The sequence below is a fragment of the Gossypium raimondii genome, chromosome 1 (genome assembly GCF_025698545.1).
Source record: "Gossypium raimondii isolate GPD5lz chromosome 1, ASM2569854v1, whole genome shotgun sequence".
Classification (NCBI taxonomy): domain Eukaryota; kingdom Viridiplantae; phylum Streptophyta; class Magnoliopsida; order Malvales; family Malvaceae; genus Gossypium; species Gossypium raimondii.
In genome coordinates this window covers 32,223,798-32,236,010 of record NC_068565.1, presented here as the reverse complement: position 1 = coordinate 32,236,010, position 12,213 = coordinate 32,223,798, and the positions used below count along the sequence as shown (strand labels likewise).

Here is a 12,213-nt window from a genome sequence, read left to right as displayed (position 1 = left end):
TGAACTCTTACGACAAACATTGAAATTAAAAGATCTTGGAATTTACTAAATAAAGTAACTCACTATCAATTCAAAATGGAAATAAAATGTTATATTGTAAAAGATAAGATTAAAATCAGGCAAAAGACAAATAATCAGTCAAGTAGATTAAATAGTTTTAAAATTTAAAAATTAAATTTATAATTGAAGAGTGTTTATGGATGGAGTTAGTTTTAGATTGATTCTATCTATTTTTAATATTTTAATGTTTTTATCGATAAGTGATTAGGTGTAAGTTTGAATTTTTTTAAAAAATTATTGAGTAGGATAGTCAGAAATTTCAAATATGAATTGTAAAATAAATATGAAGATATCAAACAAATATTTTAATGAATTTTAAAATATTCAAATTTAAAGTTAAAACAAATTTCACATAAAATTTTAACACAAACTCATTTAAAAGTTTAATACAATAAAAAATCAACATGTTAGTCTTAAAAATTTAGGTTTAATTACGAATTATATCCTTCTATTTCATGTTAATTTTTCAAGAAAAAGTAGAGAGACCCGGGTAGGTATAATTACAACTTTAGTCCTTGATCTATCAGGTAAGTGAATTGAAAGCCCTTATCTCTGCCATTACAAAAGATAGGGAAGCGTGCCTGGGTCCCCCTAACATTCCACTCCTTCGGCTGGTCTTAATATCTAATCAACCAAATTTTAAGGATCCCAAAACTTCTTTTTCTTTTTCCTTTTTGTTCAAAGATTCCAAAAGTTGTTGACATTACCAATCTAACAAGGTAAAGTCGTATACGCTTTTATTAGCCTACTAATTTGCCCTGTACTTTCATCACAAATTATATTTAGATTTATCTCATCTTATCTTAGTCCCTAATCTTCCCCTATCTGTTTTGGGGATTTTGAATCTGTAGTCTTTGATTGGTTCAGTTGCAAAACAATCATGGGATCTGTGGATGAAGAGAGATCGCTTTTGGAAGCTGAACTTGATCAGGTATCTTTTTTTTTCTTCAGGTTTCTCTGCTTCCCCTTCATCTTTAATTCTTGGTGGTTATAAGATTTTGATTATTTGCTCACAGACACCTTCAACACTGAAGAAATTTCTGGGTTTTGTTGTCTTTTCTTGTTAAAATTCTTTACCTCGGAGTTTATGTTGATATTAATGTTTTAATATTTGGTATTTCCAGGCTGAAAGCAATGGGCTTTACACTGGGGATGGCTCCGTTGACTTCAATGGGAATCCTGTTTTGAAGCAGAGTACTGGAAATTGGAGAGCATGCCCTTTCATTTTGGGTGAATTATTGTAAATTTATCTATTTTCTCTTCCTTTTAAATGGGTTTTATTTGAGTAAAGCTTATCTTATTTCTGCAACTCTTTTATATGGAATTATAGGTAATGAATGTTGTGAGAGATTGGCTTATTATGGGATAGCAGCTAATCTTGTAAGTTACCTGACCAATAAACTGCATGAAGGAAATGTATCAGCTGCAAGAAATGTAACTACTTGGCAAGGAACTTGCTACCTTACACCTCTCATTGGAGCTGTCTTAGCAGATGCATATTGGGGAAGATATTGGACAATTGCTGCTTTCTCCACTATTTACTTCTTCGTAATATAATTTACTGCTAACTACTACTTTTTCCTGCTTTAGATGCTCATCGTTTTATGCTTTAATTGGTTATTTTTCTGATATATGATGTAATTGTTGCTTCATTATTTTGAACTACTTATCATGAAGTTGATCCTGCATTCAATTGCAGTTGTCTTTGGCTGCTGTTCCTTTGAGTGTGTTTTGCAGTTCACATTATGCCATTAACCCTGATATGCATGGTCCTTCACATGTGATTTAAATTCACGCATGGTTCTCCTCTTCTGTTGCTAGTAGTTTTAAATCAGGAAGCACTTTGACTCCTTTGTAAAGATTTTAAGGCAGTTTTAAAGAGTAATAACATATTTTCTGGAATTTATAACTCACGTTAATATTTGGCTATGTGAGGACAACAATTTCTCATCATTTTAATCATATTATTGACTAATGAATTCTGGTACTTCCATTAAGGTAAAGTGGGCAAGTTATTTATATGTTTTGATTTCACTTTCTGATGCATTGGATAACACATTTACTATTTGATGTAGGGAATGTGTACATTGACTCTCTCAGCATCAATTCCTGCACTGAAACCTGCTGAATGTGTGGGTTCTATTTGTCCCTCAGCTACTCCAGCTCAGTATGCTGTATTTTTCTTTGGGCTTTATCTGATTGCATTAGGGACGGGTGGAATCAAACCGTGTGTTTCATCCTTTGGGGCCGATCAGTTTGATGATACTGATCCCAATGAAAGGGTGAAGAAGGGGTCCTTTTTCAACTGGTTCTATTTTTCCATCAACATTGGTGCTCTGGTCTCAAGCAGTCTTCTGGTGTGGATTCAGGACAATGCTGGATGGGGTATTGGATTTGGCATTCCAGCATTGTTTATGGGCCTTGCAATTGGAAGTTTTTTCTCGGGCACGGCACTCTATAGATTTCAAAGACCAGGAGGAAGCCCTCTTACAAGAATGTGCCAGGTTTTGGTTGCAGCATTTCATAAACGGAGCCTCAAGGTACCTGAAGACAGTACTCTCCTGTATGAAACTGGTGACAAGCACTCTGCCATAGAAGGAAGTCGGAAACTAGAGCACAGTGAGGAGTTGAAGTAAATATTCTTAATTATTTTTCTGAGTTTTGAATGATTGATCTCGATTTTCTATTCCTCATGATTTAAAAGAAATACTCTCTCTCTCTCTCATTAAATCCTATGAAATTGAAATTCTCTATCTCTTTAGACAAGGAATTGGTAATGGACGGTAAGGAAAAACATAGGTATTGAAACACTGACTGTTCATCTCTGCAGAAATATGCTGATGTCAATTTATCCACTCTATCAAACACCTTCCAAGCTCAATTTTCATGGGAGCTTATGTCCCCTGTTATCTCTGACTACTTGTTTATAATTTCCATTCTCTTCTACTATTCCCAGCTGCATGGTAGTGGAAACATATGAGGAGCTTTGCTTTGAATGTTAAGCTTATGTTATTCATAGTGTTAATTGATGACTTGAATTGTTAAGGAACAAATTGACTATATTAAAAACATGGCATAGAAAGATGGTTTTACCCATGCATATTTGTGTAGAGAAAGAGGAGTAGACAAAGTGGAATTCTGATGGATAATTTTTGGTTGGCTGCCATTTGATGCATTGATTCTGTCTTCATTCTAATTCTAACTTTCATTTCTTCTAGCCCCAAATTAAAAGATAAAATATTTCTGTAGTGCATTTTCTGATTATCTTCCGGTAGTCTGTCTTGATGCACTTATCGCACTCAAAGTGTCATCTGATTTATTTCTGAAATTAACTGATTTAGGCAACTTTCATCTATGGCAGTGCTGTTAATTATTTAGGTTCATTGAAGTTTCAATTCCCTGGTTCCTTTTTTCATAGATGAGTTTTGGAGTCGTAACAGCTAGACTGTTTTTTTCTTTGTTAGTTTTGCTAAGACCATCTTGTTGCAGGTGCCTAGATAAAGCTGCCATAGTCACTGATGTTGAAACCAAAAGTGGGGGCTTCTCAAATCCTTGGAGGCTTTGCACTGTAACTCAAGTGGAGGAATTGAAAATCTTGATCCGCATGTTTCCCATATGGGCTACTGGAATTGTGTTCTCTGCTGTATATGCTCAAATGTCAACTATGTTTGTGGAACAAGGGATGATGATGGACACAAAAATTGGTTCTTTCACTATTCCTCCTGCTTCTCTCTCAACTTTTGATGTTATTAGTGTTATTTTTTGGGTTCCCATCTATGATAGGATCATTGTCCCAATTGCAAGAAAGTTCACACGTAAGGAGCGGGGCTTCTCAGAGTTGCAGCGTATGGGAATTGGTCTCTTTATTTCAGTCCTATGCATGTCAGCCGCAGCTGTAGTGGAGATCAGGAGATTGCAGCTTGCTAAAGAGCTAGATTTGGTCGATAAGCAGGTCGCCGTACCCATTAGTATTCTTTGGCAAATACCTCAATATTTCTTGTTGGGTGCCGCAGAGGTCTGCACATTTATCGGACAGCTTGAGTTCTTCTATGATCAGTCCCCTGATGCCATGCGGAGTTTATGTAGTGCGCTTTCACTTCTGACTACATCTTTGGGCAATTACCTGAGTTCTTTTATTCTAACTCTTGTAACTTACTTCACAACAAAGGGTGGCCAGATTGGTTGGATATCGGACAACCTTAACGAGGGTCATCTCGACTATTTCTTCTGGCTCTTGGCTGGTCTCAGCTTCTTAAACATGTTGGTGTATACCCTATGTGCTTCGAGGTACAAGCAGAAGAAGGCTTCCTAAAGTTCCTTCTCATATGGAGAGAAATTAAGCTGAAATGTTATTATAGATAAAAACTGTATGCATCTCAACACAGGGACATCCTTCCACTTCGGAAACCAACTATCTTGTATCTTATTGGGTTATATTCATTTTCTAGCTGATTCTCGCATATTGTACATAATACTGCATGGTTTTCAATTATATGCCATCCTTCAATGTCGGATTAAATTGTCTGCATCTTGTTGGATTAAAAGACTTGCTTCGTTTAAAGTAACAATCTTTGCTTTCTGTATTGATTCTCAATATTTGATACTATTATAGATTTAGCACAACTATTTTGGTTTGATTGAAGGTGTTTTTAACAATAAAAGCTACAAAATTCACATTGGGTAAAGTTTGTCTTTGTTTTATTTTTTTCTTCTCCCAATTCTTTACTATTTGTAGATGAAACTCAGTGAACTAATAGCAGAAGTATATCCACCATCGATAATGAGGTTATGTGCTGTTATGAATCCGGTGTCATCTGAGGCAAGGAACACTGCAGCTTGGGCCACATCTTCAACAGTTGCAGCTTTCCCACGTAATAGACTCCCTTGATCACCGACCAGTTTCTTCACTTCTTCGGGTGTTGTTTCGTTCCCCCGGAACATTCTATAACCACTAATGAGCATATCTGTAGGTACACCATGAGGAGAAATGCAGTTCACACGAATCCCGTGCACACCTAACTCGCATGCTGCGGTTCTCATCAGTCCGACGATACCAGCTTTCGACAAAGAGTAAGGGTGAGACGCTAGCCCTCCCATGATGCCTGCAGAACTTGATGTACATATGATGGAACCTTTTGTATTGCATCTCAGCATGGCTCGTGCGGCATGCTTGATCGCATGTACATTGCCAAGCAGATTGATTGAGACCAGATGTTTGACTTGTTCCATGTCAAGGCTGGTTATGCTGCTTGCAGTGCCTCCAATGCCAGCATTGCTAAACAGTATGTCTAGTTTGCCTTTCCATGTGATGGCAAGTTGGATAGCTGATTCGACATCACTTTCCTTGGCTACATCACAATGAATGTAGCGAGCTCCGATGGAGTCAGCAAGCATGGTCCCTGCTTCATCTAATATGTCAGCAATGACAACATAAGCCCCGTTTTCAGCAAATAATTTAGCTGTGGCAGCTCCAATCCCTCTTGCACCACCAGTTACAACTGCAACTTTGCCAATCATCCTACAAAAAGAAAAAGGTATTCATTTTGGATTTACGTATATAAGATTCATCGAACATGATGCAGTGAAAAGATCATTAGTAAGAGAGGCTATTGAAGTAGCCATTGGTACCAACCTCTTTGCAGACGAATTCTGCAAATCAACATGCTTATCAACACCTTGCTCCATTGCATACACCAAAAAAGCAAACATGGTGTATATATAGGAACGACTCAAAGAGGCTTTTCGAAGGTTTTTTCCTGTTTTTTTCCCCTTTCTTTTTATATATAAAAGAGTTGGGCACTCTTTACATTCTCAACAACTACATCCAAACTAGATGCTTGGTAATGTTCTGTTGATAGATTCTTCTTTAAAATCATGTGTAAATATGCATTTTATTTTGTGGTTGTTATCTACTTTTTAACAACCATATACCTTCTCATTTCTTCATAATGTAAAAATTTCCTAATGCACAACACACACTCAAACACATGAAAAAACTTATTAGAATTATATTTTAGGTTTAATTCTTCTCCTACTTCTTGTACTGTTTGCACATTTGAATTTTAACCCTCTACTTTTAATCCCAAGAATTTAGTTTCTCTACTCTTTTGATTTAAGAATTGAAGTTCCATTGTTGATCGAGTCTTAGCTCGATTGGCATGGGTATTCCTATCTATACAGGAGGACGTGAGTTTGGGTGCGTTGAAGCGCATTATTTTCCTATTTATAGGTACGGGAGGGACTATGGATAGTTGTAAATAAAAACAATTGAAGTTCCTTTGTCGTAATCATTATAACAGGTCAGATTAAATTAGATTATATAATATTTTAAAATTAAAAAAATTGAACATGTGATCAATATTACACGCCTGAAAAGTTAAATAAATAAATAAAATATTAAATTTAATAAGACTTACAATTATGAATGCGGGATTGAGCTTCTTTAACACTCTTTCAAAGAAGTAGGATTAAAGTCAAATATTTTTGTTACATGACTTTCACATGATTGACAGTTTTTTAGTATAAATATCACATAATTTATTTTAATAAAAGCCTTTTGAAGATGTTAACAATTGGATTTCAATCATTAAATTAAAAGAGTATAAGGGCTAAATTCTTGAAAGTGAAAATAAAAGGATTAAATTTCTAAAGTACAAAGAATAGAAGGACTAAGAGCAAAGTTAGACCTATATTTTATCTTAAAATACATGAAAAAAAAAAAGTTTCCGCAGTAATATTACTGTTTTACGATGTTTTCAATCTGAAATCATTTTCGGTAAAAAACTCCAAAACAAAAGAAAAGCATTGCAAATGTAAAAAATAAGCAACAAGGCAGCTTCGTGACCCAAAATACTGTTAGGAGCGAAGGAGAGAAAAATGGAAATGAAGGGTTCATCGAAGAAGATGATAGCAACAGAGGCAGAAATGGTGGAGAACAAGGCCCGCATCCCATACAGAGACGAATGCGCCCACCTTCTCTTCGTACTCGACAAGTGACGGCAAGCCGAGTTTTTACTTGCCTTGGAAATGCGAGAACGAATGCCACTCGTACTAGAAGTGCGAGTACGAGCTCGTCAGGGAGAGGATGCTGCAGATGCAGAAGATCCATGAAGAAGAGGCCAAGTTGAAACAGTCTGGGAAACAAGCCGGATCCATCCCTCTCATTCCCAAAACTGCTAATGCTTAAACTATCTCCATGGTCAGTCAAATTTCGTTTCTTTTTCTTATTTTCTATGATTGGGTGGGGTTGGATGGTTCTATTTGATGGTTTTTTGTCGATTGTTTTCCCATTTTTGCATTATTTGTTGATGGGTTCTTTGAATTTATATTACGGATTTTAAAGCTTGAAAATTTAGGGGTTCTGAGCAGGTTAAGTTTTGATTTTGTCAGGGGTTTGCTGCTAAATATTCACTAGAAATTTCATGCTTGGTCTTAGTATTGAATTGACGCGTTTAGGTGTTTCTTTTTGCTTCCTTGTTGATTGTGAAATTAATGCGTTTCTGGCACTCTACTATCAGTACTTTTAAGGAACCTGGTTTCTTGTCTTACATTAAGGAATTCCTTTGGGTCTATGGTTCCTGTGGTATTTGATTGAAAAGTAAAGGGAATCTGGAATGTACCGTTTGTTGTGTTTTTGTTTTGGGGTCCATTAGTCCATTAAATTCTGTTCATTTTGAAGATTTTGGAAACGGTATTAGGTTGTTCTTGCCTAATGGTTTAGAATATTTTATATATGTATTGTTATGGGGAGACTGAGAACAGCAAACATTCTGGAGTTCATGTTGAGGTTCAGCCTCAAAAAATGGGTTTGATTAAAACTATGAACAGTCATGTGATGGCTATTGTTTGCAACTGTTTTTTGGATCTTGATTAATGAGATTGCAGGTTATGTTTTTTTCTTGCAATTGATTGCACTCCTGGTGCTTTTTAAGTTACCTTAAGGCAATGTTGTCAAGGGCACCAGGTGTGCTCGAGGCACTAGGACCTCTAGATAGCCTAAGATGCAAGGCGCAAAAAATGCGCTCTCCCGAGTAAACCAAGGCGCAAGCATATAAATATTTATATGTAAATTGTATATAAAATCATATGTAACTAATAATTAATAAGTATTAATTGAATAGTAAAAGAAAGATAAATTTTAACATAGTTCAATTTATAAATTAAAAATATTGTTCAATAGTTTAAGTTTAATAATTTACTTAATGTATTGTAAAATAAAACACCATAAGAACGAGATTAAATATCATCATCAAAAACTAGCTCTAAATTTTCTTCATCTTCTCTTGAAAAGTTTTAACTTTTAAGAGTTAACTAGTTTTGTATATAATAAAATTAGGTCTGTAATTAATTAAAAAATATTTTATTATATTTTTTTCTTTTACAAGTTAAAAAAATAATAATAAACAGGAGAATGGAACAGCTCTTTAGTGAGGTGTGCTTTTTCTTGCACTGCGCCTTAGCACCTAGGCACGCCTAGGCGCTCGCCTAGGCGCTTGCCTTGACATCACTGCTGTGGGGTATCCTGACCTGTGAAGGTGGTTTTGCTTTGAAAATTAGATGCCCTTTCTTATTTAGGTTCATTTCTTTTATTTCAATGCATTGGTAAGCTTAGCCAATTACACTATGTTGATTGTGATCAGTATAAGATAGTGTGATTACAGAGTATCGAAGAAATAGAGGTTTAACAAGAGAGCATTGAGGCTTTACATGTACATGGATAAAAATGTAAGATACCAGTTAGCTATTTAAGATGAGTCTTGATTAACTTGATTGTTTTCGGTTCTTTCTATCAAGTGGTATCTATGTAATACAAGTTTTAGGAGGCTTGAGCTAGCAAATTGAATCCTGTTTTAAGTGAGATATCTTACAACCGTGTATTTGAAATTGATAGTTCAGCTCCTCAAAGGGAGACGGAAACGTTAGGACTCATTAAAGAGAGATCCAGATCTCTTTTTAGGGTTTTGATAAAAACCTGACTTAGCTTTTATCTTTCCGTATGCCCTTTAATTAGAGGTTACAATAATAAAAAAATATACCAAACTAAATAAAGTCCTATCAAAATACAACTTCTATTTTAATAGTTGTTAAACAACTTTATTCTAAGAGTCCTATCCTAATAACTTCTCCTAAGAATCATACGTAACAACTACTCAGCATCCGAAACAATACTCCCCTCCTAGAAAAAGAGTTTGTCCTCAAGCTTAGGGTCAGGGTAAACTTGGCTAAAGGTAGATTCTCAAGAGTGAATGGCACAACTAACAGTCGAAACTGATAAGGGTCTTGCACCTTCATAAATTTATTATCCTTTAACAGCACCATTGAATAAATCTTTTCAAACTTCTTACCAGCATTCTCAATTTTGAAAAATACCCCAGCAAATATAGACCCATTAAACATTTTCAATGCAGAGTCAAAGGTTTTTTGGATTGGGTTTAAATAAGAAGACGGGTTGTTGGCTGAGTTCAGAAAGAGTTGATGAATAAGGTAAAGAAGTGAAATTGGTTATGACTACCTTGGTTTTTGTGAAGATGGGTTTAGAAGGATTGGATGCATAGGATGAGGAAGAGAGACTAGTAAAGACTGACATGGTTTGGTTTTGTTCAGTTAGAGGGTCGACCTTTGCATCTACCCTAGGGTTACAAACCTGTTTACTAACAATCATGTTATCTATTCCTTCAAGCATATGATCTAACACTTGGGCTTTGTTCTTTGCAAAGATTGCATCCACATACTGTTTGCATATTTGTTCTATCTTTGTTCAAAAAAGCTCGAGCTTCTTGCATAGTTCTGGTTGCCACTTTGCTGATCACTGTTTTACCATTGCTGAGGGTCGTTGGCTCTGAATACCAAATTGTTACAACTGTGTTTTTGAGATTGATAGTTCAGCTCATAAAAGAGAGATTGAAACCTTAGAACTCGTTAAAGAGACATCCAAATCTCTTTTTAGAGTTTTGATATAAATTCCACTTAGCTTTTATTATTCCATACATCCCTTTAGATAGAGATTACAATAATTAAAAAACATATATATCAAACTGACTAAATTCTTATCAAAATAAACAACTATTTTAAGATTTGTAAAACAATTTTATTCTAAGAGTCCTATCCTAACACCTTCACCAATGATTCCCACCTAACAACTACTCAGCATCCATTCCACAACAACATTGTTGCCATCTGTTTTGAGTTGGAAAAAGAACATGGTAAAGAGCTTGGACTTAGGTACCATTTTGTTACTAAATTGAATCACTGGAAATGTTTAGAAGTTTAGAGGATGAAAATGTTTTGTAAACAACTGAAAGTATGTTAATTTAGAAGTTTAGAGGATGGAACCATTTCTTGACAAGAATCTTTTTATAAAATAATTTGTTAGTAAACTTAATGGAAGGAACAAATATGATCTTTCAAATTTTGGAAGTACCAAAATAAGATAAAGAAGTGAAATTTTGGGTTTAAATTACTGGATGTTTGTGAAATTCTTCTATTTTTGTTTTTTCTCTCCCCCTCATTATAGTACTCCTAAGTGCAAAATCTGCTGAAAGTTACTGCCAAACATGCATTGAAGAGTATCAAATGTTTAACATCTACCACTTTGGGTTGTCTTAATTCCTAAACCAATCGCTACTAAAAGTTGTCACTAAATAAGCACGAGGTTAGTAGGATGTGTCAGAGGGAAGCTGGTAATCTCTTTAGTGTGGTTGCTTAAGGCTTTGAGAATATAACCCACGGGAAACTATTGGAATAAAAAGGTTTCACAAGTGGGTTTGGTCAGGTTTTATTGTAGAATGAAGAAGTCAAGGATTTAGAATTCCTTTTTGAGGCTGAGCTGCCACTACTAAGATTACTCTGAGTCTGGTGCTGGGTTGATTAAGATTTGACAGACATCCATTTTAGGGTCCTGATCAAGAGTTTTCCTTTTTTCTGCCTTCTGGTCTTTTTAGTGCTTGTCTTGATTCATTTGAATAAGGAGCTCTAGACGCTTTTCATGTTTAACGCTTTCTTTTTTAAGTATTATGTAAAATAAACATTAATTTACTTATTGCAGAATTATTAGTTTTAATAAAATTCTTTGGAATTATGGATGATGGAACTTGATTGTTTGGAGATTGTGCAGCAATTTCATGATTTAAATCAGTTTCCTAGTCAGCCACATATGATCATTAGAGCTATTTGGGAGATGCTTAAACGGTATTGGGCTGTGACCGTAACCCATGTGTACTGGGGAAGTAATCGAGTTGCAGATGGTCTAGCGAAGTATGCTACTGGTTTACCTCTGGGAATGCATAAATTTTCATATTCGCCTGATGCTGTGATCCCTGAGAATGCTACGGAGCTAGCTGTTCCTAGGATTGTCCACATATAATGTTTTGCAATCTTCTCTTCTAATGAATAAATTTCTTTATATATAAAAAAAATAGTGTTGGGCATGCAATCAGTAGTTGTATCATTGTATGGCTGGTAGAGAAGTATGGAATTCGATCATTCTCATGTTGTACAAGGGATACATGAGTGCGCCTTGGTGATAAATTAAACTCGTGGCTTTCCAAATTCTTCTCCAAATTCGGGTCCATTGCTAATTTTGGTTATTAAATACTACGAATCCTTTCCATGTCTGTTTTGGTTTTAGCTTCAAGCTGCACCTGCTCCTCGTTCGTAGCAAAGAGACAAGTGCTGGCTTTGCATTTTTTATGAATGCCAAAACAGGCTATGTTAAGTGAAAATATGTGATATATTCATTTTGTGAGAGTAACCCATGAACAATTCCTAGTGGTTACCATTACTAACATTCATTAGATTAAGGATTCTCTTTCAAGGACCTAAGCCAACTGTAGCATGCTATGTTGTGCTAACACAATGGATGATACAAAATTAAGAATCATTTGTCTAAAAGATTTTACAAAGTAAAGAAACTATAGTACAGTAGTTTCATATGGAAGATCATGAGATTTATCGCTGCCAAAATGCTTTCATCTTACAGAAATCCAAATTTGGAACTTTTTATATTTTTGTATTTCATCTCCACAAATGCATCAGCCTTGTTTGTGGAATCAACAGTATGCCTGAGATTGATGAAATTAACTGCATAAGCTGGAATCTACGTTTGAAATGAGAAATATGCAAATCATGCAATGGATAGAAACATTTAAAATATGA

At 35.2% G+C, this 12,213-nt stretch overlaps 2 protein-coding genes and 1 pseudogene across 4 annotated transcripts; 2 read left to right on the top strand and 1 right to left on the bottom strand.

The window, feature by feature from the left end:
* The first annotated feature begins 641 nt into the window (after window positions 1-641).
* On the top strand, window positions 642-4,579 carry LOC105785596 (protein NRT1/ PTR FAMILY 8.3). Of its 3 annotated transcripts, none has more exons than XM_012611707.2 (6): window positions 642-779; window positions 912-991; window positions 1,185-1,290; window positions 1,391-1,608; window positions 2,136-2,692; window positions 3,550-4,579. In XM_012611707.2, exons 2-6 carry the CDS (start codon window positions 941-943, stop codon window positions 4,370-4,372), a joined length of 1,755 nt encoding a protein of 584 aa, XP_012467161.1. In that variant the 5' UTR covers window positions 642-779; window positions 912-940; the 3' UTR covers window positions 4,373-4,579. The 3 variants fall into 3 exon arrangements, with proteins under 3 accessions (XP_012467161.1, XP_012467162.1, XP_052489201.1); XM_012611708.2 differs by having other exon boundaries at window positions 681-779; window positions 928-991; XM_052633241.1 differs by lacking the exon at window positions 642-779 and having other exon boundaries at window positions 824-991.
* A 206-nt stretch (window positions 4,580-4,785) lies between these two features.
* On the bottom strand, window positions 4,786-5,745 carry LOC105785598 (short-chain dehydrogenase reductase ATA1). The gene is made up of 2 exons (XM_052634863.1): window positions 5,693-5,745; window positions 4,786-5,578 (listed from the first exon to the last, which is right to left on the bottom strand). Exons 1-2 carry the CDS (start codon window positions 5,743-5,745, stop codon window positions 4,786-4,788), a joined length of 846 nt encoding a protein of 281 aa, XP_052490823.1.
* Window positions 5,746-6,807: 1,062 nt separating this feature from the next.
* LOC105785599 (NADH dehydrogenase [ubiquinone] 1 beta subcomplex subunit 7-like) lies at window positions 6,808-11,875 on the top strand (annotated as a pseudogene).
* Window positions 11,876-12,213: the final 338 nt, after the last annotated feature.